Below are 26,268 nucleotides of genomic sequence, written 5' to 3'. Positions count from 1 at the left end.
GTGTGTGATGTTTGTTGTTCCCGCTCCCGACTGCATCCCTCGAAAATATCTGCCCGGGTCGAGGGTTTTTCTATTTCATAACACATGATTGCTATTTCTGGACCGTGTGTGATGCACCATCATCCAAATTTTCAATAGCCCTTGCATTTCACTCCTGCGTTTGACTCTCGCGTAGTAAAATTTCCAGTAGCCGCATCGTTTCCTCAAACACACGCCCCCTCCACAAACACACCCCAAAACCTCCTCGGGTGCATACGCACATAGAGACACCCACCACAACCCCTCCCTCGCTCGAAACCCTAGAAGGGTCGCCGCCGCCGCAAGGCCTCCATTGTCAACATATGCCGGTTTGGCCGTGCAGCTTACCCACCGATCTCCATACCCAGGTTGCCGTGAGTTTCTTAGATGAGCCTGCCAAATGCCCCCATTCCCACATATCCCCATCCCCATCCTCCACTACAGAGCATCGCAGCCTAAGCCCGGCTACGCTTCCCATGGAGCTCGAGGAGCGACTAGCCCAAAAGAGGTGTATCGCGGCCTCTTCTCCCGACGTCGCCGAGGTGGCCGCCGAGCTGACGACCATTACTGGTCGCAGACACTCAATCAGCCGGCTAGAGTATGCGGGTATGTCGCAGACGCCGGCTATGACATCGAGGTCGTCGACAGCTGATTGAGTGGCCCACCCCCAATCCCTCGAGTTTAACCACTTTCGATCTCATCTATGGCCCTGTCGCTAATCTCCTCTGGCTCCCTGTCAATAATTTGACATCCTACATCGCCATCGAGCCTCTTTTGTCATTTCTAAAAGACACGTTCTGCGACACTAGCTTGGGATCCACAGCTTCCAAGTCGGACCTCATCGACGGCGACCACGAGGAGGGCACCCTCTCCGGCTCTTCCAAGTGAAAAGAGCCCGTCTGCGACATCAGGGAGGGCACCCTATAGCCGTGCTCTTACAAGGGGAAGGAGCCCATCTATGACAACATGGAGCGCACCCAGGGTATGTGCTCTTCCCACAGGAACGAGCCCATCTGTGACAAGTGAGGAAACCCAAGATTTGTTTTGTCGTGCCTCTTCACAGGGGGGAACCCATGATTTGTTTTGTTGAGTCCCTTTTGTAGTGTTGTGAGAATATGTTCATTTTTAATTGCTACATTTGGTTGTTTGCAGTATGCCTTGTTTATTTCAGTTGTTCACAATGTGACACTCTATATGTGCAACTATTTGTTGTGCAGTACATTTTCATCAATACCAATTTTATACATACTAATAGGAATGCATATATTTGTTTGTTGTTAAGCCTGTTATAGCTAGCATATGCCTCTTTTAATGTTTTTTGGTTGTTCAGTTGTTTGTAGTTAGCATATGTCCAGTTTCAAAAGCTATATTTGGTTGTTTGTAGTATGCCTTGTTTATTCCAGTTATTCACAACGCCATGTTCTATATGTGCAAGTATGAACTGTGTAGTTCAATTTCATCAATACCAGTTTCAACAATACCACTCTGAATGACTACATTTGGTTGCTGCATGTTGTAGTTAACACGCATTTCCATTTTTATTTAACAATAACCAATGTACTTAGATCGACACAATACCAGTTTGAATGACTATATTTGCTTGTTGTTAAATGTTAGGCCTGCTGCAGTTAACACATATTTCCACTTGTTTTGCTTAACTAGCATGCTTAAACCTGCACACCAGCTATCTTTTGGAGATTATTTTGTCTGCCATGGATATATTTGGTTGATGTTTAGCCTGTTGTGCTTAACATGCCTCTCGATGTACTTACACAGGACAATTTTGGGAACGACTGTTATTTTCCATCAAGATTAGTTTCATCCCATGGCTTATATATACTCATTGTTTAGGATATCTGTAGCTGGTACCATATAGACCGGGGGCTCATAAGGGACTAATCGGTGAATCAAATGTTTAACTGAATATATATATATATATATATATATATATATATATATATATATATATGTAACCCATTTATCGTTAGTTAACTAGGGTCATATGTAATATATCTGAGGCAACATAGCAACAAGCACTGTACTAAATGTCTAAATATGCAATCCTAGGCTACATAGCAACAAGGAAGAGTGTTACCTTAATTTTCTGATGATGTCTAGATATATGTAGAAGAGCAGCAGCAACAACAACGATGACACATCAGCCGTTAATCAGCTGATAATTTGTAAAAATTTGATAAACTCCCTCTGGCCCATAATATAAGATGTTAATTCATCCAATATGTGAGTATATTGGATGTCATAAGATATTATATAATGGGACGGAGGGAGTGTTGTACTACATCATTTTGCAATTGATGTTTAGCTTCTAATATTAACTTGGTGCTTTTAGGTACATATGATAGTGGTAAAGATCTGCGCTTCGACCCTTTCTGCGTATGGGGCAATGAGATATTGATGAACCAGCATCAAGTGAGGAAGCTGATAAAGATTGTTAGTAAAATGGGTCAAAATATGGCAATTAAACTATTTTTTTACACTTTATCCAAGACAACAACGAACTGCAGGATGGTAAGTAAGAACTCTGCAACCTTCTTTTTACTGCCCATAATGAGTTGTGTTAGATGACAATGTCTGAATCGCATACTAAGGCATAGCCTAATGGTGGGAAGGGGCTGATGCCTTCCCACCCACCCAGGTTCAAGGCATGGTACTTGCAATTTGGGTTTGTTGCACCAATTATACTGTAGGGGGTTCCCTTACAGTCTTTCTGTCAAAAAAAAAGACAATGTCTGAATCTTTTGCCTTTGCAGTGGTTCCCAAAGCAGTTTACTCAAGATTACCTCTCAAACTACAAGATTGGTGGGCATGCAAAGGTTAAAGTATTTATACCAGGACACGATGATTATCTAGAAGTTTTCATGAAGATAATGAAGGATGGGCGGTCGACCATCACAAGGGGTTGGACTAGAGTCGTGTGTGCCTTCTGAATGGAGGAGGGCACAATATGGGCATTCCGCTTCACCTTGTTCAGCAACCAGAATGTATTTCGCCTCTTTCTTTACCGTCTTTAATAGTACAAGTATACAACTATGGTTCATCATTCTTTATTCAGTGCTTGTGTAATTCTTGAACATATGTACCTGTGAATCAAATAATGCATTGGTTGTTTGAACCTGATGGATATGAATAAACCTATAGCATACTTTAAAATTCAAATCCGGTACAATTTGAAATAGCAGCAATTAAATTATGGTGAAATTATGCTCTACAGGTCGTTACGGCGCAAGCGGTCGATAAAACACAAACGTTTGTGATATAAACCATAATCCAACACGGTTCATGGAGAGGAAACGTGTGCGAGCATGCACACAGTTGTCGTTTGCAAACCGTGTGTGATGTCAGACAATATCAGAAACGGTGCGAGCAAACTAAACATTTGTGATAGTTGCCTTATCATACACGATTTGCAACCATGAACTGTTTCTGATGTGATACGCATCGTAAACGTTGCACCACGGAATAGCGTGTGCGATAGTTATCATGTACGACGATGTTAAATGGTCCGACGTTTCGTAATCCTATCCAACACTCGTATGATGATTAGCTAATCTTCTTAAGTAGTTATCGCACACAGTTCGGTAAAAGTGAATGTGTGTGATTGTCTGCTTATCATACACATTCTATAATCGTAAACCGTTTGTGATGGGCCACGCATTGTAAACGTAGCACCACAGGATACCGACTATGATGGCGATGCGAGCACAAATGAGTAGGGACAACTGTATGTATCAAGGCTCCCTATCCCCGGTGGTTTATGGGTCATGTAGGAAGGACTCGCGACGGTTCAAAACGCCGTTACGGAAAGGGGTTAAACATTGTTTGTATAGCACCTCGCTGTACCAATGCTAGAGGCTATATCATGCAACAAAACTACGTTGGACCATATAAATTTGACATGCAAGCTCAAGAACATGGTCACCACAGCAACAAAAAATTGCAATATATAAAGCACTAGAACAACAACTAATTGGACCATTGGAGGAGTCACATACCGAAGAACAATCCCCAAAAACAGTTTCAGAAATGGAGCTCCGAGCAAGGAGATCAAAAATGGCAGCAAGATGAGCAATAACACGGGTTTGAGCAATGGTGGGATTTTTTCTGGAGGAAGACGAAGTGGATGGGTGGCTGGAATAAGTGAGGGGACCCACGTGGGCTCCACAAGCCACCTAGGCATGCCCAAGGGGGTGGGCGCGCCCTGTGGGCTTGTGGCCCACTGGTGCACCCCCCCTGAGGTGTGTTTAGTGCCAAAAAATTTCAAATGTTGCATGAAAAATCATACTAGATTTTCAGGGCATTTGGAGAACTTTTATTTTCTGGTCAGTTTTTTATTGCATGGATAATTCAGAAAATAGTAAAATAATAGCATTTCTACTTTACTAATTCTAAATAACAGAAAGTAAAAAGTGGGTAAAGAAGGTTGTGTTTACTAAATTCATCCATCTCGTACCAGTCAAAAGGAATCCATTAATAAGGTTGATCAAGTCTTATTAACAAACTTCTTCTGAATGACATGAAACTGGAGAATTTTCATATAACACTAGGTTACCTCGACGGGGATATGCATGTCCTCAACAATAAGAATATCATATTCCTTTTTGACACTAGGAATAGGGAACTCAAAACCTCCAATAGTAGTTGTTGAAATTTTTCCAATAGAGATGATACTATTAACTTGAGGTTGTTTCTTCGGAAAGTGTACCGTATGCTCATTACCATTAACATGAAAAGTAACATTGCCTTTATTGCAATCAATAACAGCCCCTGCAGTTTTCAAAAAGGGTCTACCAAGGATGATCGGCAAACTTTTGTCCTCGGGTATATCAAGAATAGCAAAGTCTGTTAAGATAGTAACATTTGCAACTACGATAGGCACATCCTCACAAATACTGATGAGTATAGCAGTTGATTTATCGGCCATTTGCAAAGAGATTTCAGTTGGTGTCAACTTATTCAAATCAAGTCTACGATATAAAAATAAAGGCATAACACTAACACCGGCTCCCAAGTCACATAAAGCAGTTTTAACATAGTTTATTTTAATGGGGCATGGTATAGTTGGTATTGCTGGGTCTCCTAGTTTCTTTGGTATTCCACCCTTAAATGTATAATTAGCAAGCATGGTGAAAATTTCAGCTTCCGATATCTTTCTTTTATTAGTAACAATACCTTTCATATACTTAGCATAAGGAGACATTTTCAGAATATCACTCAAATGCAAACGCAAAAAGACAGGTCTAAGCATTTCAACAAAGTGCTCAAATTCCTCATCATCTTTATTATTTGAAGCTTTAGGAGGAAAGGGCATGGGTTTGTGAACCCATGGTTCTCTTTCTTTACCATGTTTCCTAGCAATGAAGTCACGTTTATCATATTTTTTATTCTTAGGTTGTGGGTTATCAAGATCAACGGCATGTTCTATCTCCACATCATTATCATTACTAGGTTGAGCATCAACATGAACATCATCATTAACATTATTACTAGGCCCATGTTCATCACCAGATTGTGTTTCAGCATCAGAAATAGAAATATCATTTGGGTTCTCAGGTGTGTCTATAACAGGTTCACTAGAAGCATGCAAAGGCCTATCATCTTTCTTTTCCTTTTTAGAAGGACTAGCTACATAGGTATTAATTCTTTGAGAATCTTGTTCAATTCTCTTAGGATGGCCTTCAGGATACAAAGGTTCCTGAGTCATTTTACCACCTCTGGTCATAACTCTAACAACATAATCATTCATCTTATTATTCATCTCATTAAGCAAATCATTTTGTGCCTTCAGAACTTGTTCTACTTGAGTTTTTACCATAGAAGCATGTTTACCAACAATCTTGAGATCATTAAGAGTTCTACACATATAGTCACTCAAGTGTTCAAGCATATAAGCATTACGTTTCAATTGTCTACTAACACATGCATTGAAGTTTTATTGTTTAACAATAAAGTTATCAAATTCATCCAAGCATTGACTAGCAGATTTATTATAGGGAATATTACCTTCATCAAATAGAGAGAATTTACCTCTATTACCTGTGTCGGGTTATTAAGACCATGTATTTCTTCAATAGGCAGTAAATTATTAACATCTTCAGCTTTAATACCTTTTTCTTTCATAGATTTCTTTGCCTCTTGCATATCTTTAGGACTGAGAAATAGAATACCTCTCTTCTTCGTAGTTGGTCTAGGAGGTGGTTCGGGAAGAGCCCAATCATTATCATTACTCAATATATTATTCAATAGTTCTTCAGCTTGTTAAATAGTTCATTCCCTAAAAATACAACCAGCACAACTATCTAGGTGGTCCCTAGAAGCATCGGTTAGTCCATTATAAAAGATATCAAGTATTTCATTATTCTTGAGAGGATGATCAGGCAAAGCATTAAGTAATGGGAGAAGACTCCCCCAAGCTTGTGGGAGACTCTCTTCTTCAATTTGCACAAAGTTAAACATTTCCTTTAAGGCAGCTTTTTCTTATGAGCAGGAAAATATTTTTTAGAGAAGTAATATATCATATCCTGGGGACTACGCACACAACCAGGAGCAAGAGAATTAAACCATATCTTAGCATCACCCTTTAATGACAAAGGAAACAACTTAAGAATATGGTACTCCCTCCGTAAACTAATATAAGAGTGTTTAGATCATTACTTTACTTATCTAAACACTCTTATATTAGTTTACATTGGGAGTAATGGTGATTTTTTCCTCATGAGCAAATAGGGTGGCTATGTCATTCAATTTAGTAAGATGTGCCACAATAGCTTCAGATTCATAACCAAGGAAAGGATCAGATTCAACCAAAGTAATTAACTTAGGATCGACAAAGAATTCATAATCCTTATCAGTAATAAAGATAGGTGAAGTAGCAAACTTAGTATGATATTGCATTCTAGCATTCAAAGATTTTTCTTTCGACTTGACTAGTAGCTTCTTAAGATCCTCTCTATCTTTACAAGCAAGAAAGTCCGTAGCTACCTATGCATCCATAACATAACCTTCGGGTATGACAGGCAATTCATATCTAGGAGTGCTAGGTCTAACAGGTGTTTCAAAGTGTTCAGTTTCAATAATTTCATCAGTTTCAGCATTCTCAATATCTTTACCTCTAGCAAGTTGTTCATCAAAAAATTCACCCAATGGCACAGTCTTATCAAGCAAAGTACTAGCATCATCATAAGCATTTTTCATAGCAGAAGTAGCATCATCAATTACTTGCAACATATCAGAATTAATAGTAGGTGTAGGTGACGCAAGCTTACTCAAAACAGAAGGTGAATGAAGTGCAGAGCTAGATGGTAGTTCCTTACCTCCCCTCATAGTAGAGGGAAAAATCTTGCTTCTGGTATCTTTCAGATTCCACATAGTGTGTTGGGGAACGTAGTAATTTCAAAAAAAAAATCTTACGCACACGCAAGATCATGGTGATGCATAGCAACGAGAGGGGAGAGTGTCGTCCACGTACCCTCGTAGACCGAAATCGGAAGCATTAGAACAACGCGGTTGATGTAGTCGTACGTCTTCACGGCGATCAAGCACCGAAACTACGGCACCTCCGAGTTCTAGCACACGTTCAGCTCGATGATGATCCCCGTACTCCGATTCAGCAGAATGTTGGGGAAGAGTTCTGTCAGCACGACAGTGTGGTGACGATCTTGATGTTCTACCTTAGCAGGGCTTCGCCTAAACACCGCTACAATATTATCGAGGAGGACTATGGTGGAGGGGGGCACCGCACACGGATAAGAGATCAAGAGATCAATTGTTGTTGTGTCTATGGGGTGCCCCCCTCCCCCGTATATAAAGGAGTGGAGGAGGGGGCCAGCCAAAGGGGGTGGCACGCCCTAGGGGGGGAGTCCAACCCCCACCGGGAGTAGGACTCCCCCCTTTCCTATTAGGAGAGGGAGAGGGAAGGAAGAGGAGGGAGGGAGGAAGGAAAGGGGGGCCGGCCCCCCTCCCAATTCGGATTGGGCTTGGGGGGCGCCCCCTCCTTTGCTCCTCTCCCCTCCTTTCCACTAAGGCTCGATAAGGCCCATATACCTCTCGGGGGGTTCCGATAACCTCCCGGAGCTCCGGGTATTGTCCCAATCTCACCCGGAACCTTTCCGGTGTACAAATATAGTCGTCCAATATATCAATCTTTATGTATCGACCATTTCAAGACTCCTCGTCATGTCCGTGATCACATCCGAGACTCCGAACAACCTTCGGTACATCAAAACTCATAAACTCGTAATAAAACTGTCAACGAAATCTTAAGCGTGCGGACCCTACGGGTTTGAGAACTATGTAGACATGACCGAAACACGATTCCGGTCAATAACCAATAGCGGAACCTATATGCTCATATTGGCTCCTACATATTCTACGAAGATCTTTATCGGTCAAACCGCATAACAACATACGTTGTTCCCTTTGTCATCGGTATGTTACTTGCCCGAGATTCGATCGTCGGTATCCCAATACCTAGTTCAATCTCGTTACCGGCAAGTCTCTTTACTCGTTACGTAATGCATCATTCCGTAACTAACTCATTAGTTACATTGCTTGCAAGGCTTATAGTGATGTGCATTACCGAGAGGGCCCAGAGATACCTCTCCGACAATCGGAGTGACAAAACCTAATCTCGAAATACGCCAACTCAACATGTACCTTTGCAGACACCTGTAGAGCTCCTTTATAATCACCCAGTTACGTTGTGACGTTTGGTAGCACACAAAGTGTTCCTCTGGTAAACGTGAGTTGCGTAATCTCATAGTTGTAGGAACATGTATAAGTCATGAAGACAGCAATAGCAACATACTAAATGATCAAGTGCTAAGCTAACGGAAATGGGTCATGTCAATCACATCATTCTCCTAATGATGTGATCCCGTTAATCAAATGACAACTCATGTCTATGGTTAGGAAACATAACCATCTTTGATTAATGAGCTAGTCAAGTAGAGGCACACTAGTGACTTCAAGTTTGTCTATGTATTCACACATGTATCATGTTCCCGGATAATACAATTCTAGCATGAATAATAAACATTTATCATGATATGAGGAAATAAATAATAACTTTGTTTTGCCTCTAGGGCATATTTCCTTCATAGTGATCAGAAGATATAAATCCCAAGTGACTCAGCAAATAGAGATATGCTCCCCGGCAACGGTGCTAGAAAAAGGTCTTGATAACCCACAAGTATAGGGGATCACAACAGTTTTCGAAGGTAGAGTATTCAACCCAAATTTATTGATTCGACAGAAGGGAAGTCAAAGAATATTCGCGAGTATTAGCAGTTGAGTTGTCAATTCAACCACACCTCAATGACTTAATATCTGCAGCAAAGTATTTAGTAGCAAAGTAGTATGGAACTAACGGTAACTGTGGCAAAAGTAATAGTAGCAGATTTGTAGTGATTGTAACAGCAGTAGCAACGAAAGTAACTTAGCAAAGATCAATATGTGAAAAGCTTGTAGGCATTGGATCGGCAATGATAATTGTGTTGGATGATATTCATCATATAGCATTCATAACCAAGGGTGACACAGAACTAGCTCCAATTCATCAATATAATGTAGGCATGTATTCCGTATATAGTCATATGTGCTTATGGAAAAGAACTTGCATGACATCTTTTGTCCTACCCTCCCGTGGCAGTGGGGTCCTAGTGGAAACTAAGGGATATTAAGGCCTCCTTTTAATAAAGAACCAGAACAAAGCATTAGCACTTAGTGAATACATGAACTCCTCAAACTACGGTAATCACCGGAAAGAATCCCAATATTGTCACCTTGGGGTATGCGGATCATAACTCGTAATAGGTGTCTACAACTTGCAAGATAGGATCAAGAACTGAACACTCACATATATTCATGAAAACGTAATAGGTTCAGATCTGAAATCATGGCACTCGGGCCATAGTGACAAGCATTAAGCATAGCAAAGTCATAGCAACATCAATCTCAGAACATAGTGGATACTAGGGATCAAACCCTAACAACACTAACTCGGTTACATGATAAATATCATCCAACCCATCACCATTTAGCAAGCCTACGATGGAATTACTCACTCCCGACGTTGAGCATCATGAAGTTGGTGATGGAGGAAGGTTGATGATGACAATGGCGACGGATTCCATCCTCTGGAGCCCCGAACGGACTCCAGATTAGCCCTCCTGATGAAGAATAGGATGTGGCGGCAGCTCCATATCATAAAACGCGATGAATCCTTCTCCTCGATTTTTTTCTCCGTGAATAGGTACTTATAGAGTTGGAGTTAGGGTCGGATGCGGTCCAGGGCCCCCACAAGCCAGGAGGACGCGCCCCTGGGCTTGTGGCCCATGGGTGCCCCCCCTCTGGTATCTTTTTAAGCAAGTATTTATTTATTTATTCCACAAAAATTCTCCGTAAATTTTCAGGTCAATCCGAGAACTTCGATTTCTGCACAAAAATAACACCATGGCAATTCTGCTGAAAACAGCATCAGTCCGGGTTAGTTCCATTCAAATCATGCAAATTAGAGTTCAAAACAAAGGCAAAAGAGTTTGGAAAATTAGATACGATGCAGACGTATCAGTGGCCAACCTGAAGTTGTTGGGAATCTCAGCTTCCTGTATGTAACGGCTGAAGTACTCCGGACCTGATGGTACGGAACCACTCGGTACGTCGTGATCTGCGCAGGGGCCGACCTCTATCGACCAGGTTCTGAGCGAGAACGGATCTCACATTGAACAGCAGGTCTCCAGTGTCTCTCGATGGACGAGAAGGACTCGGCCTGCGGTCGCCGCCATGTTTCTATCTGTCGTCGTAGGGCTGTCGCCCGTACGTGACATCCCGTGGTGGAGGCATCAGGGCACAATTGTAGTCATCATTCCGTCGGGGCAATGCGACTCGATCGCGCCTCCGCTCTTCGTGACGATCTCTGGAGGAAGAAGTGGCTCGGCGCCTGCCCGAGCCGAGTGGCCTATGAGCCGACTGGATGGTCTCCACACGCACGGATGCGCTATGGATCCGGTCTCTGGATTGGGACACCGCCTCATCCTGCGATAGCGCTGTCTTGAGGAGCGCTTGGATCTGACGAATCTCTTCTCCGGCTGAAGAGCCAGAGGGCTAGATGGAATCCGCGGTCCGAGTGGCGGCAGCTCAATTTTGAAGTGGAGTACTGAGAACTTGATACTTACGAGGTTGGTCACTCGAGTAGAGTCGGCGTTTGTGCCGACTAGAACTGAATCGACGGCGCTCGCGTTCGTCCAGCTCCCTCTGAAGCCATTCGAGGCGGTCGTGCTCGGCCAGAGTAGCCAGGCGAGTCAACTCCATGGCTAACGCCTCGGGTGTCGTCCTTGTGATGGGGGTGTTGAGGAGGTGGTCGTTCCTGCTATGGAGCTTGTCTCGCTGCTCCCGGGTGAGAGCTTGGGGCACGTAAGGCTCATGGCACGCAGCCCCGCCGTCAGTATTGCCGCATGACGCTCCCACGCGATCACCTTGAGCGTGTGTGAACCCATGGACCGCATGACGTTCGGAGTTGTCTGCCATGAGGATTTGGGCAGTGGATTTGATGCTTTCACACTCGGACTCCTCGGAGGAATCGCCGAGTGATACACTAGAGAGGTGGAGGGTGGGTTTGTCGAACTCGAGTGCCGCCACATGTTCAGCTGCAGCATGGGTGGCCACAGCATGTTTGATCCAGTGTTGTAGTCGTGAGCGTCCGGAACGCTTGCGGTGACGCACGATGATGGGGCGAGTGACCACTCGGTACGGAGCCGAGAGCTGCCGAAGAAGGACTCCGTAGGTCGATGGGCGGAAGTGCATCGCGCCGTAGATGGGCAACGCCTCCATGTCCAGCGGGGCTTCACGGAGCCACGCTGAGTCGTTGGTGATGAAGGAGAGAGCCTCGAAACGGATTTCATCGTCGATTGGCATGATGATGAAGAAAACCACCTCCATTATGGAACTTTGCTAGGCGCCTAGCCCCACGGTGGGCGCCAACTATCGGGGTTACGATCCTGACAATGAGTACTAGGGGTACGAATACAGAGCAGAGACTAGCCACGGTGCAGGTGTAACACTCGGTGTTTAACGAGTTCAGGCCCCTCTCGGCAGAGGTAAAAGCCCTACGTCTCATGCCCTGAGGCTTGCTTCGATATGATGGGTATGATTACAGAGATTGAATGTGCCTGGCTATGAAGAGGGGTGCGGCTTATATAGAGTGCGCTGCAGCCCCATGTCTCCCACGCCACCGAGGCATTAACTGTCACGGAATGAGTCAGTTACTAGCGTAATGAGCCTCTACTACAGCAATTACAGGTAACAGTAGCTATAACTCTATTTAGTGGGTAACTTAGGATTCCCCGACTGCAGCTCCCACGACGTCCTCATGTCCTCTACATTCGACTGGTGGTCCATCAGCCTAGTGACGTGTGCTCGTCCGAGTGCCACAGAGCCGTCCGAGTGAACCTCCTGATGTATGCATCCGAATGTTGGCACGTTCCAGGGACCTACCTATGATGGTGATGGCCCTATGTGAGCCCCAAATGATGAGTCCTTGACTGTACCTGTAATAGGTGACCACATCAGGCACTGGACGGTCTATTGAGGCGGAAGGTTCGCCATCCCCGCGCGAGATGCCTCCTCCTGCTCCGTCGCCGTGTACCTGGCCTTCTTCATGATGAGCCTGTTTCGTCGGTCGGCGGTGACCGCCTCCCAGTGATCAACGTCGGCCTTCCACTGGGCGTTTGACAAGCCCGGGGGCCTTGTCATCGGTGCCCTCGGCTTCCTCTGCTTTGGCTGGACGGACGTGGGGAGAGAACGGTGGGAGCGGCGAGGAGAAGAGGGGTGACACTGGGAAAATGGAGGGAAAGGGGTAGAAAAGGCGGGAAATCGGCCGGTGTCGCCGACAACGCGGGCCCACGCGCCGTTTCGCTTCAGCCGGCGCCCCCGGTGCGCTGGGTTCGGCTTAGGTTTGCCGGTTGTAATTTCGGCCCAAACCGACGGTAAACGAGGATATGTGGGCGCAGCTGAGCCCTTTTTGTCGCCGGCGCTAAAGCGGGACGAAGGTGTGTTTCATGCAGTATTCGCCGGCAACTCCACAGCTCCACTAAAACATAATGCCGGTTGATCTCTGGTTTACGGGCATTTACACGCATCCCAGTCAGACAGAACTAAAGCAAAGATTAATATGCTGCCAAGTTGGGGCTGCATCACGACAAAAGGTTAATTTCAGTGTCCACAATAACCAAGGCAAGGTGATCCGCACCAGCAAACAGGGGACGATGATGAGGATCAGAGAAGCAAGCAGCCACTTGCGTGCCGTGCAGTAATCCGGCCTGTTTCCATCAGATCGAATGCGTCTAGAGCGAAAGCATGGTGGTGCTGCTGCTGCTGGATCTGCGATGGCAATTCCACATCGTTGGTCACTTTTGAGCGATTGGTGATAGGCCAGCTAACGAGAAGAGCTGGTGACACAGACGCGCAACAATTGAAACAGAGAGAGGATCGGCCGATTGTGGAGCCAGTGCAATGCATCCATCTCCCTAATGCTCCACCAGCTAGTTCTTCCATGTCCTGTTTGTTAATTGAACTCTAAAAAATACATATATTTTGTTCCATTTGTCTTTCCATAATAATCTCCCCTTCGGTGGCGTGTTCATGCAACGCATGATCCCCTGGCGATCAAGATTAAAGCCCCTGCGAACGAAGGTGATGCGGTGGAAGGAATGCCGGCCGTTGCCACAGGGGACAATGGAGCGGGCCGGAGGTGCGCATGTGGGGTGTCTGCTCACCGGTGGTTTTCAGGGGCCCTGTTGGGCGCACCGGCAGAGATCCCCTCTGCCGCGCCTCCCGCCGGCAGCGACAAATACAAGACAAGCCACACACAACCCACCTCTCCCCACCACCCCACGCCCACCCTGCAGTGCATGCATCGCATGGGCCTGACCAAAGCCCATCCACCATGCATCCACCTGCAATTGATATGAGCCTCATCATCAGAGGTTCAGAGTCGCGCACCTGCACCTGCATGCACATACTGGCATGCCTCTGTCTGCCCGATCGATCTCCTTGAATTTCCGGTCGACCTGACTCTGACCGTGTCTGCCCACAAGAGGAGGCGGAGGACACGGGGACGCCGGCCCTTTCCCGAACGGAACAGGAACCCCGCCCGTTCTCGAGGAGTACGTTGCATGCATGCATGCATGCATGAGCATGATGCGTCGTCTGGCGCTGGCTGCTCCGGAGCAGTGGCGGACTGCAGGGCCGACAAGGGTGGAGGAGAGGTTTGGCTGGGCTGGGTTGGTGCTATGCCTATGAGGATGATGGATTGATGGGCATGCGATGCGATGCATGTACGTATGGGGCTAGAGCACGCACGTAGCCACCCGTGGTTACTGCGTGGCGCTCGCTCCATCGGCCTGTGTGGTGTGGGCGCTGGACGCGTCCATGACTGCGACCCCACCGGAGGGAACAATGCAAACAACCAACGGTGACTTGCTAGCTCATCGGCTAACTAGTGACCACGAGCTGGGTACGTAGTGACACTCTGAATTCTTCCCACCTTGGCTGAAGCCAGCTGTTCGACCTCGCAAACGGTGACTACTAACTACCCACCCTGCTAATTAGAGCATGGTTAATAGTATAGCCAGCTGCTGGCTATAAGCCAGTGTCATGTCATCTATAGCCAGTGGCGACTTCAGAAATCTGCAAACGGGTATTCATGTGTATTCATTTTACCAAAAAAACATTGCTATTTTTTAAAAATTGTCACTCTTTTGCCAAAATCAACATTGTTTTGTAAAAATCATGGGTATTCACATGAAGACCCAAGAATACCCCTAGCGCCGCCCCTATCTACAGCTCATCTTATAGTCAACATGTACAATAGTAGATGAAAAGAATAAACTATTTTTTTATTATGTGGCTCATCTTTCATTCTCACGAAGAGTCCGCTTACCTTCTCTCTCCTCTTCTCTTTCCTCCAACTAAACAAAAATATACTATTTTATTCTTTATAGCCCGCTGACTCAGCTTTATTGTACTTGCTCTAAGAAAACTTCAAAACTTTCAGGTTAGCAATTTAGCAGTTGTTTGCTGCTCAAGGTCCAAGGCCATCTCGCGTGTACAGTGGTGGGGCTCGAGCATGATTCAAAAGCAAGGTAAAAAACCATCGGATTGTTATAAAGTGACAAAACTAGCACACCCGACGATAATAATAGGACTACATAACAAACACGATAAATTACATAACAAACATGAACGCCGACGATTTTCTCGCATAAATATCACACCATTTCGAAGCTACTGCAAATACTCCGGCCGCAAAAACGACAGACGAATTTTTTAAAAAGGGGAACAGCCTCATGAAAATCGACAAGAACCACTACACTGTCGCAGGTCTTATCCATCATCATCGGCAGTACTGGTATCAAAAGAGGACTGATGGTGCCAGAGGAATTAAGCCGACGTGCACGTATACTGATCATCGTATTAGCGACAACGCAAAGCACAATTTCCGACAGTAATGGCCAAAGGGTTGTTATCATTAATCCGGCGATCTCGCCGTCTTAATGCAGTGTACACGTGGCGGATGAGCGGTGGTGGGGGCCAGTGTGCGAGTGAGTGCACGCAGAAAGGATAGAGCTGTCCATGCGGTTATTGCAGCAGCTGTCACTGCGCCAGTCGTCCTTTTGTAGCCTCGGTCAAAACTCAGAAAGCAACCCTCTCGTTTCACTGCATGCACAAAGGGGTCCTTCATTGCTTAGCTATTCATTTTCACTGGGTAGATCATTTGCCCGGCCTGTTTCTGTTAATTTCACCGTTCGGTTACACCTTTTTTTGGCTCCTTTTGTGATCATATCTTTTATGTCAATTATCCCTTTGTTCCTAAATATTTGTCTTTTTAAAGATTTCAAATAAACTACCACATACGGATGTATATATACATATTTTAGAGTGTAGATTCACTCATTTTATTCCATATGTAGTCACTTGTTGAAATCTCTAGAAAGACAAATATTTAAGAACAGAGGGAGTAGGATATAAGTTCATCGCATCACAGCACAGTTCAACAACCACGGTAAATTATGAAAGTGAAGGATTCTTAGGCACATTTTATGAGTAGCCATGTTAATAGTTGAGAGTTGTACAGTCATTTTTTTAGCCAATAGACTTACCTCCCAACTCATATTGGAAACCTCGGAAATAATACTATGATCTACCACTCATTCAAGATCTCGTTCGAGAGACTTGGATTTTCCCTGTTTACCGGGAAGATTAAGATACTTTTCATGTGAAGCTGCGCGGCCTCTGGGTCGGTGTGAATGCTGGAGTGGCAGCTTGGGAGAGTGAATTTGTGTTGCTGGTTGTCGAGTTTGGTTACTTGGGTGTCAGTGCCTAGGGGGCGATGTGGAAGTTGGAGCCGTGGCGGCTCCGTAAGAGCAACTGTTTTGCAGGGTGTCGATTATGGTCACACGGGTTGCAGAGTCGTTGGCTCGTCTGGTATGCAACCTCAGGGCTGGTGTGTGTGGTCGAGGTTTGTAAGCTAGAACGGCAACCCGGGTCGTATTGTAGGGCGGCGACTATGGTCGCTTGGGCGACAGGGTCGTCGAGGTGCAACATTGTCCCGAGAGCTGAACCAAAGCCGGCCTTTTTCGAGACCACAAAGCTTTGTCTGTTTTCCTTGTTAATTGTCAAATTTCTTCTTCTTTATGAAAAGGCAGAGCTACAGCTGGTTGCTCGAAAAATTGAATGCTCATTTCTGATCAATGGGTGTTGTTCACACATCATAACTGGTCTCCCTAGCCTCACTGGTCGACAGCGCATCAGCCTTACAAATTAAGGCAGATGTGGGAACGAGCCACTTACCAATTTGCAGACAAATGGAGGGGCCTGAGCGGGACTTGCTAGCCACTGCATGCATCTGCCAGCTGAAACACAGGGACCCGTCCCTCCTTTACCCAGCCCCTGCCCTACCTCACATGATCACACCTAAAGGGCCCAATTCAATCTCGCAGGAAAAGTACGATTACTTCCTACACAGCCACCTATCATTCCCTCTATATATATGGATTAGGAAAAATTCCAGGGAGCACAAAAGAGGGCCGAGGAGACAGGGACACGCAAGCTTCAGGCACAAGCCCTACGCCGCCTCGCCTCGCCTGGTTGCTTGCTTGTCTTCGAAGATCCATAGTTAGTTGCACTACACCAGAAGAATCAACCAAAGCTTCGGCCCGACTTAATCGCCATCCCTTGTTGTTGTTGCGCCTCGATCGATCTTGGCGCGGTGGTGACTAATGGCGCACTGCGGCGGCGGTCAGGCGGCGTCCGTGGAGAGCCATTTCCAGGGCCTGCTCGACGACGACGACAAGTACCGCGCATTGTGCGGCGCGTTCGGGTACCTGCAGCAGCAGGAGTGGCCGGACCTCAGCGGCGCTTGCTACGCGGCCTTCGGCGCGCCACCACCACCGGGCAGCAGCAACGGCGCCGGCAACTCCTTCTCCTGCAGCGGTAGCGCCAGCAGCGGCGACGGGTCCACGAAGAGAAAACCTGACGCGTATGTGGACGCAAAGGTGAGTCGGACGATGTTTTTGTGCATGCGCTGCGAGCCTCTGTCTCTGCGTGAGCCTCGAGCTGCGCTCTGCTTATTGGTGTGCTCTTCTTTGACTAACAAAAAACCTTTGCCAGGACGACTGCAAGAGGCCGAGAGGGAAGCAGCAGCTGTGCGACCCTGGCGAGGCTGAAGGAGCGGCGAAAGGCAGGCCGGAGAAACCCAAGGCGTGCGCCAGGAAGAAGCCGGAGGCGGCGGCCACCGGCCAGAAGACCGACTACATCCACGTCCGAGCCCGGCGCGGGCAGGCCACGGACAGCCACAGCCTCGCCGAACGGGTATATAGATTATAGATCGATAGTAGTACAAACAGCAATTAAACCTTGTGTAACGACATGTATGACCCAATTTGATCTTGTTGCGCATATGATGCAGGTGAGGCGGGAGCGGATCAGCGAGCGGATGAGGTACCTGCAGGAGCTGGTGCCCGGGTGCGACAAGGTCACTGGCAAGGCCGGCATGCTCGACGAGATCATTAACTACGTCCAGTCCCTGCAGAAGCAGGTCGAGGTACGCACGCATCAGCCACCCGCTGATTCTGCTTCTCTCATGTGAAGATCACGTTGCATGCTTCTTACTGTTGGACATGGCCGCACGCACGCAGTTCCTGTCCATGAAGATCGCCGCCTCCAACCCGGTGGTGAACTTCAACATCGTCGACGACCTCTTCGGCGGCAGGCGGATGAACCAGGCGTGCGGCCCCGCGGCGGCCCTGCCCGCCATGACGTTGCCGATGCACCATGCGCAGCTGGACCCGTCCTGCCTTCAGATGAGCAGCACTACCATGCAGCAGATGCAGCAGCCGGCTGCTGGGTTCGGGCTGGACATGCTCCTCAACAACCCGTACCCGGCGGCGCAGAGCGCGTCCCGGTCGGCGGCTGCCACGCCGGTCTCGGTGTCGGCCGCCGCGTCGGTCGAGTCATCCCTCGATGTATGTGCCCGGAGATCGACCGTCGTTGCATGATGTACGGTTCTGGTAGATGGTATTCTGAACTTCTTTTTGCTGTATTTTGCTGCAGGTGAATGGAGCTGCTGCTTGGGACATTGCGTCTCAGCATTTGTTCAGTGGGTTTGACGCACAGTTTCAGTCAGTTCAAAGTGAGTAGCTGCTTCTCTGAAGCAAAGCTTGCAGGGTTACCTTGTACTGATATTCTTGTGTGAAAGAACATAGATACAGAGTTAGCCAAGGAAAAAATAAGATGTTGTTACAGTTAAGATGAGGCCAGTGGTCATCACGTACCTGCTATACTGACAGAAGGTTAAAGAATCTCATTACAGAACTCTGACAAAAAAAATGCGTCAAACAGTATTTATCTTGTTTCATTTGTACTCGACTAAAAATGAGTGCAGATTTGGAAGATGCATGTGTATAGTCAGTTGAGCACAGGAAGCATATGTAATGAACGCATTGAAACTTGAGTAAGCGGTTATGCTGAACATTTTCCTGAATCCGGCTTCTACTTTTAGTACGTAATGCAGTGTTAGGACTGAAGTGTCCATTTTGTGCTATTTTTAACTTCAGAAGAACATGTTCCCTGAATCAAGATGCTACTTTCACTTGCAGGTGACTGTTTGCTAGACAACCTCAAAATGGAATTGTAAGCGGGATTAATTCTCATCCCTGGAGTTTTAAGTGCAGCTATACGTGCGGCTGAAGATTCTTTATTCATAGCAACTGTACTAATGCAGTATTCTGTCAGCAATTAAAACAAAGCACATTTGTGTGTGAAGTTATATTCTTGTATTGCTAATGTACCAAATCATAAGCAATCCGCAATTCTTCACTGCCGAGCTACACAAATGGTTCAGATTACAGCAAAAGCATTTACAATATGTTCTCGCTACCTTGTTCAGAATAAATATTCTCACTACAAACAAATCCAGAACAACAGCATGCACACATCTTATCAGATAAATTACATTAAACTGAAGGTGCGACACCAAACCAGTGCACCGCTGTCTCCTACTTGTCGTCCCCTCTTTAAAGCACAGACTGTTCACCAGCTTCTGCAAAGACATAATTCAACCTTACTTATACTCGAAGTAAAACATAATTCGTATGCACATCATCACTGAAAATAAGTTCTGATGAAGATATATAAGTGCACCCAGATTCCCCCACCCCACCCCCTCGAGCAAGGTATATTGTTTCAGATTTTTCATGGGTGCTACTCAAATTTCAATGTCTCTTAAACCATCAAATATGTTTGCCACTAAAAGGCAACAGTATAAGATAACTTTGCTCTCATTGTGACCCAGTCAGCAGAACTACACTAAAAACATTGTTTATCAAGTGGATATTTTTCCATCAGAAACTAATACTTAATTAATGAATTGCTTTGAAGAAAAAGAATCATCAACGATTACAGTGTTAGTGTGAAAAGGAAAAGGAAATGAGCCTTTGCCCGAGCGCAGATTTGCGTTGACAAAGAGCAGAAATTGCTCTCTGTGAACATAAGGTGGACTTGTGACAAAAATTTCCTCACAACTAGAAACTGCTAGTGGTAGAAACTAGGGTTCTACCGGGTCTAGGCCGGAGGTTGTAGGGGAAGGAGGGAGCTGGTCGTGGACGAACACGCGGACGCCGGGGGCTGGGCGCCGTCGTGCACGAGGAGGCGACGGCTGAGAGGGAGATGGCGCAGGGAAGGAGGCGGCTAGGGTTAGGTCTCCCGGCTCCCTAAGGAAGCCGAGCAAATATGATTGCTTCTTTCTTGATTAGATTGATACATCTCCTCCCCTTATATAGAGAGGTTTACTTGACTCCTAAGCAAATGATAAGATAATCGGGCTAAGCCCCTAATAACGATAAGATAACTTGAGCCACAACCCACTAGGCTAAGCCCCTAATATGACGGTCATAACACTTCTCCCGGCCTGCACAAAAAGCTCGTCCTCGAGCTGTAAGGTGGGGAAGCGCTTGCTGAACTCCTCGAGGTGATCAACCAGCGTCAAACACCTTCGCGACAGCTGGGGCGGTCATGTCGGCGGCGACGGCGTCCTCCTCAATGTAGTCTGCAGCCTCCAGGTAGAAGAGTCGCGGGCAGACGTGTCCGGGCGTGTAGGGCTCGTCGCAGTTGAAGCACAACCCTTGCCGGCGATGCTCGAGTAGCTCGGCCAAGGTGAGCCGGCGGAACGGGCGCGCCACGGTCGCGGCGAGGGGTGCCGCGGAAGCCTGAGTCAGGCCGACCCTGCGCGGGAACATCTGGTCCGGGTAGTGGCCCAGTGGCCCGGGACGGTGCTGCCTGCTGCATGGCCACCGCGCGGCACTCGAACGCGCGGGCGTAGTACATGGCCGTCTGGAGGTCCTGGGGTCCCTGCAGCTCGACGTCCACGCGGATATGATCTGGCAGACCGCCGGCGAAGAGTTCGGCTCGCTGGTGAGCCGTCACGCCGGACGCGTGGCACGCCAGGGCCTGAAAGCAGTCGGTGTAGTCTTGCACCGTAGAGGTGAAGGGAAGGCGGCCCAACTCGGCCAGGCGACTCCCGCGGATCGGCGGCCCAAAACGAAGGAGGCACAGCTCATGGAAGCGCTCCCACGGGGGCATGCCGCCCTCGTCCTGCTCGAGGGCATAGTACCATGTTTGGGCTGCACCGCAGAGGTGGTAGGATGCCAGCCAAGTGCGCTCCGACGCGAGCGTGCGCTGCCCACGGAAAAACTGGTCGCACTGGTTGAGCCAGTTAAGCAGGTCCTCCGTGTCATCATAAGTGGCGAAGTCGATCTTGGCGAACCGTGGCGGCGTCTGGGTCGGCGCGCCATGGCCGACCGGCTCGGCGGTGCGGAGCAGTGATGATGACGGCGCCCGGTCAACGGTGGGGAGGCCGTCATAGGCCCCCGCGGAGCCGGACGAGGCCCCAGACTGCAGTGTGGGTACCGATGGGTGCCCAGCCTCCGTGTAAACTGGCGGTGGCGGAATTGGGGACGGTGACGGCGGAAACTGGACCTGCTGGATCGGGAGGCCCCCCGGTGTGGACTGGCCTAGTCCGGAGCTGGGCAGCGGCGGTGGAAGCTGGACCGGCGCGGCCGGCGCGGGCCAGTACGGCCACTGCGGCGCTGGGGCGGGCGCGGGAAGCGCGGGTGGCGCCGCGAGAGCCGGCGCGGGCCACTACGGCCAGGACAGCGCTGGGGCGGGCGGGGGAGGCGCGGGTGGCGCCGCGAGAGCCGGCGCGGGCCACTGCGGCCAGGACAGCGCTGGGGCGGCCGGCGGCTGGAGCGACGGATGGCCCCCGGCGATCGCCGCGGGGACCGAGTACCAGGGTAGGGCCGGTGGTCCGGAGGAGACGGCCGGCGGCGGAGGCGTTGGCGGCACGTACGGACCAGCCAGGAACAGCCGGATTCCTTGGACCGCGACGACCAGATCGTTGAGGACACCGGTCATGGCCTCCGAGGAGTAGACGAGCAGCGTGGTGGAGGGTTATGGCGGCGGACCCGTGGAGGGGGGCGGCGACTGGCCGGTCGATGCGCCGGTGGTGGAACCCATCGGCGCCGAGGGAAAGACCAGCGGTGCCATGGAGAGGATCAGCGATGGCGCGGCGGCGGTGGTGGCGAGGGGCAGCGACGGGCTTGGTGGTGGTGATGACATGGTCGAAACCAAGCTAGCTGATACCAAGCTGGTAGAAACTAGGGTTCTACCGGGTCTAGGCCGGAGGTTGTAGGGGAAGGAGGGAGCTGGTCGTGGACGAACACGCGGACGCCGGCGGCTGGGCGCCGTCGTGCGCGAGGAGGCGGCGGCTGAGAGGGAGATGGCGCAGGGAAGGATGCGGCTAGGGCTAGGTCTCCCGGCTCCCTAAGGAAGCCGAGCAAATATGATTGCTTCTTACTTGATTAGATTGATACATCTCCTCTCCTTATATAGAGAGGTTTACTTGACTCCTAAGCAAACGGTAAGATAATCGGGCTAAGCCCCTAATAACGATAAGTTAACTTGGGCCACAACCCACTAGGCTAAGCCCCTAATATGACGGTCATAACAGCTAGAAATTATCCACTTGCATCCAGCAATGCATACCAATATGGGCAAACACAGACGCACATGCTAGATTTCGCACTAGCACTTCTATCTTACAGTCTTTATTTCATGCAAGTTGTGGACTATCATGAAGTAAGAACTCGAACTAACCTTTGCCTGGGACAATGATAACTGGTGCTGCTTTACAGTTGTGGAAGCAATACTCACTGACACTTCCCTGCAACACACTACAATAAAAGGGCAAAGTTAAAGGTGTACTTGATAATATATCTTCAGCTCATGGGCCTCAATAAAATATGAAGATACATCAAATGGTAGAAATAAGAAAACAACATTGAACATATTTTAGTGCCCTTTGTGGTTTCAGAACAAATACTCGAGCTATCACATATATTCTCTTAAAGAGCACTAAAGTTGATGTTCTTTTCATGCACTAACTGAAGCATACCTAGCCACAATCAAGCCTGATTCTTGAAACATTGAATTAGATCATGGGCTTAGCAGTTTTCGTTTCACAACAAACTAGTAGACTTGTTTTTAGATGGTGAATCAGTGAGAAAATTTATATGCTCACAAATCAAGTATGACGTGCACTTGAACTGTGTAACTATGCCAATATTAAAACGAAGATATGTTCATATGTAAACTGAACAAGAACAACAAAAGGGCTTTCGCAATACACCTTTGATGGACTTGCATATGCAAACCTTATCGTGATGGGATAATACTAGAATTATGCCTCCGAATTACCAGATATTATAATGTTGGCCAAGGTAATGAACTACATAGCTAACTCATTAGCTCCTCAGGTTATCAAGGTTTGCCGCAGTCGGAACTGAACTGTGGTTTAGAGACTACAAGTTAATGAACTACATAGCTAACTCATCAGCTCTTCAGGTTATTATAATGTTGGCCAAGGTAATGAACTACATAGCTAACTCATCAGCTCCTCAGGTTATCAAGGTTTGCCGCAGTCGGAACTTAACTGTGGTTTAGAGACAGATACCTCTGAATAAGGCTTCGACCACGTGTGCCAATAATGACGGCTGCTGGCTTCAGTCGCTCTGCTTCTCGGCAAATAACCTTTCCAGCATCCCCTTCAACAATCCGTGCCTTGGTGTGGACCTTGTAAGTATCCCAATCAAATGCACATATATCAATTCCTTAGGGAAACTATGAAAGCGAAACAGGACACAGGATTTCACAAATATGAACACTACACGAGAAATAGTCTGCATAGCTTTCACTAAAAAGGTGCTCATAGCATCGCATTTTAAGCTTGGATCCCAAAACGCAAATGAATCCGTTGCACAACGAAACTATACACAGACACAGGGGTAACAGAGCATACCAGTGACTCCTTGAATGCCTCGACGGCCAACTCATCCATTAGTTCCTGACTTTTGTTGTATACCAGATCATTATGCACACCTGCACAAATTGAATCACAATCAGCCCCCATTTTCAGTTAACCACAAAATTTGAAGGGGAGCCGGTGTATAGATTCAGTGGAAATTGATTACAAAACGTGAGCCGGTACCCTTTTTAGACAAACAGGGAGGCTCTCCCCGGCTCCATTATCATAATGAAACCATAGTTCATACATCGGCTTACTAAGGAGCAGTTCAGAAGTAAAGCGAATTAGACAAAGTACGGCCAAACCGAAAAGTAGAGATAAACTGAAACACAGCCGGCTTCTAACAGGAACTGAAGAAACATGAGCCGGTATCCTGCATGTTCAGAATTTCAGATGCTTGCATGATCTCACGGTAATTCAGAATATAACCGAATGCCCCTAGATTATTTAAGACTGAAACCAACCGTATTATACTATCCTGGCTTTCTCGTCATTCTAGCAACATTTTTTTGAACACAATCATCCTAGCAACATGAATCCATGATAACCAGTATACTAGCCAACAACTTTCCTGATTGCAGTTCCTCTAGGTGGGGTCGTGAGGGCATGATATATGGGCCAATTGGCCCTTCTTTCTTTCTTGGGAATACTCAAGTTGATGAGGTCGTGGGGCACAAAATGATAATCAAAGGATGGTGCCTCATCACTACTATAAAGAGACGATTATTATTGCAATTTCCAAGCAAAACAAAAATGTTGGCACGCAGCCAGCTTTGATTAGCTTCATTTTAACGTGCGAGAGTTGGGTGGCTGGACTGCCCTAAAAATTACACTATACTGTGTTTTGTTCTATTATTACTGCTTAGTACCAAGCCAAAATTAGAGTGCATAGCATGGTAGAGCCGGGGCGCTGAACACACGCGAAACTAACAAGCCGCCAAATGGAAGTAGAAACAAAATACAGTATGTACCGATCGACAGCGACCTGACTGCGCGCAATAATCTAACAATTCTGGGTTATCAAATTTACCACGATGATTGATTAGGGAAGCAGGATCGCCTCGAAAGTAATAAAAAAAAAAGTAAAACCCTAGAGAAGCGCGCGATCCGGAGATGAGACGGTGAAGGGACTCAACTGGAGACGGCGTGGACGAGGTGGAGGGTGTCGGCGATGCGCGCGAGGTGGGCGAGCGCCCAGCGGAAGGCGTGCCTGGAGTTGGGGCCGAAGTCGATGGCGACGAGCAGGTCCCTGCCGCGGCGGCGCTCCCCGGTCTCGCGCTCGAGCTCCGGCGCGGCGTGGGGGACGACCGGGATGAGGCGCGGCAGCACCACCTCCCTCCAACTGTACTCCTCCACGTCCTCCTCCACCGTCTCCATCGCCTGCTCGGTGGTCGGTACCAGTACCGCCGACGACGAAACCAAACGCCGCCCGCTCGCTCGCTCGCCTCCACCAACCCCTGTTTCAGATTGCTTTTGCCGCCGCACTACGTGCGTGCGTACTGCTAGTAGCTGGGTAGTGGCAGCAAAACGTTCGCCGTGGTGGTAGTACTCGTATATTTATGTTGGCCGGTGATGATGGCGTTAGCTCTGCCTGCTACTGCCGGTGTTTCGTGCTGGCGGCTTGGCGCGGTTGCCTCGCCGACTAGACCTCCTCGTCAGAATCTGAATTGAATACTTCAAGCAAAGAGAAGAGGAGGAGTCCTAGTTTATTTCGTGCATCTTCGCCATGTGTTTCTCGTCATGGATTCCATGTAAATTCAGAGGTCAAGGAGTAAATCTGGATTTCATCATGGATCCATTTACCATGGTCGCTGGCTAGTCCTCCTCCATGTTGTAGGTGGAGTGGTGCTACGGCCAGATACGGTCAAAGGGCCACGTGAAGTGGGGAAGAGGGAGGAAGAAAGAAATAGGCGGCCAGGGCCCATCCTTACGCGGCGGGTTTCAATCTCAGTCACCACGCTCACACCTTTTTCTTTTCTTTTTTCAGAAGACGCTCGCACCTTCTAGAAGGCGAAGAAGATTCGGCGGGGATCACCACGCCACCCCACGCAACGCAAGCGAGGACGAAGGCGGTATATGACATGGACAATGACGGAGTTGGAAATGCTTCGTGCCCAAGCCTGGTGCGGTGCTTCTCCGCGGGCGTGGGAACCCAAGATTACCCAAGAAGCAATCTGGTTCGAGGGTTATTATTATTATCACTTTCTCACTCCTCTATGTGCCTTAAAAAGAAAAACATTCTTCTCTGCCCCTCAGACAGCGGAGATTATCAAGATATGCAGCAAAGGTCCAGGGAAGCAGATATGCAAGATAAACCA

General features: G+C 47.7%; 2 protein-coding genes across 3 annotated transcripts; one reads left to right on the top strand and one right to left on the bottom strand.

Moving 5' to 3' along the window:
• The first annotated feature begins 17,096 nt into the window (after positions 1-17,096).
• Positions 17,097-19,410, top strand: LOC123137925 (transcription factor bHLH63). Of its 2 annotated transcripts, none has more exons than XR_006468579.1 (6): positions 17,097-17,588; positions 17,704-17,904; positions 18,002-18,136; positions 18,231-18,557; positions 18,646-19,045; positions 19,191-19,410. XR_006468579.1 is itself a non-coding variant. In XM_044557817.1 (6 exons), exons 1-6 carry the CDS (start codon positions 17,313-17,315, stop codon positions 19,226-19,228), a joined length of 1,056 nt encoding a protein of 351 aa, XP_044413752.1. In that variant the 5' UTR covers positions 17,097-17,312; the 3' UTR covers positions 19,229-19,410. The 2 variants fall into 2 exon arrangements, 1 of the variants encoding a protein (XP_044413752.1); XM_044557817.1 differs by having other exon boundaries at positions 18,646-18,724.
• LOC123137926 (universal stress protein A-like protein) lies at positions 19,390-25,847 on the bottom strand. Its single transcript, XM_044557819.1, has 5 exons — positions 25,087-25,847; positions 23,945-24,024; positions 23,600-23,718; positions 22,744-22,820; positions 19,390-19,633 (listed from the first exon to the last, which is right to left on the bottom strand). The coding sequence occupies exons 1-5, from the start codon at positions 25,325-25,327 to the stop codon at positions 19,608-19,610; spliced, it is 543 nt and encodes a 180-aa protein (XP_044413754.1). The 5' UTR covers positions 25,328-25,847; the 3' UTR covers positions 19,390-19,607.
• Positions 25,848-26,268: the final 421 nt, after the last annotated feature.

This window comes from Triticum aestivum, chromosome 6B (assembly GCF_018294505.1).
Source record: "Triticum aestivum cultivar Chinese Spring chromosome 6B, IWGSC CS RefSeq v2.1, whole genome shotgun sequence".
Classification (NCBI taxonomy): Eukaryota; Viridiplantae; Streptophyta; class Magnoliopsida; order Poales; family Poaceae; genus Triticum; species Triticum aestivum.
Note: the sequence above shows the minus strand (reverse complement) of the source record. Positions and strands in the feature narration are given on the sequence as shown.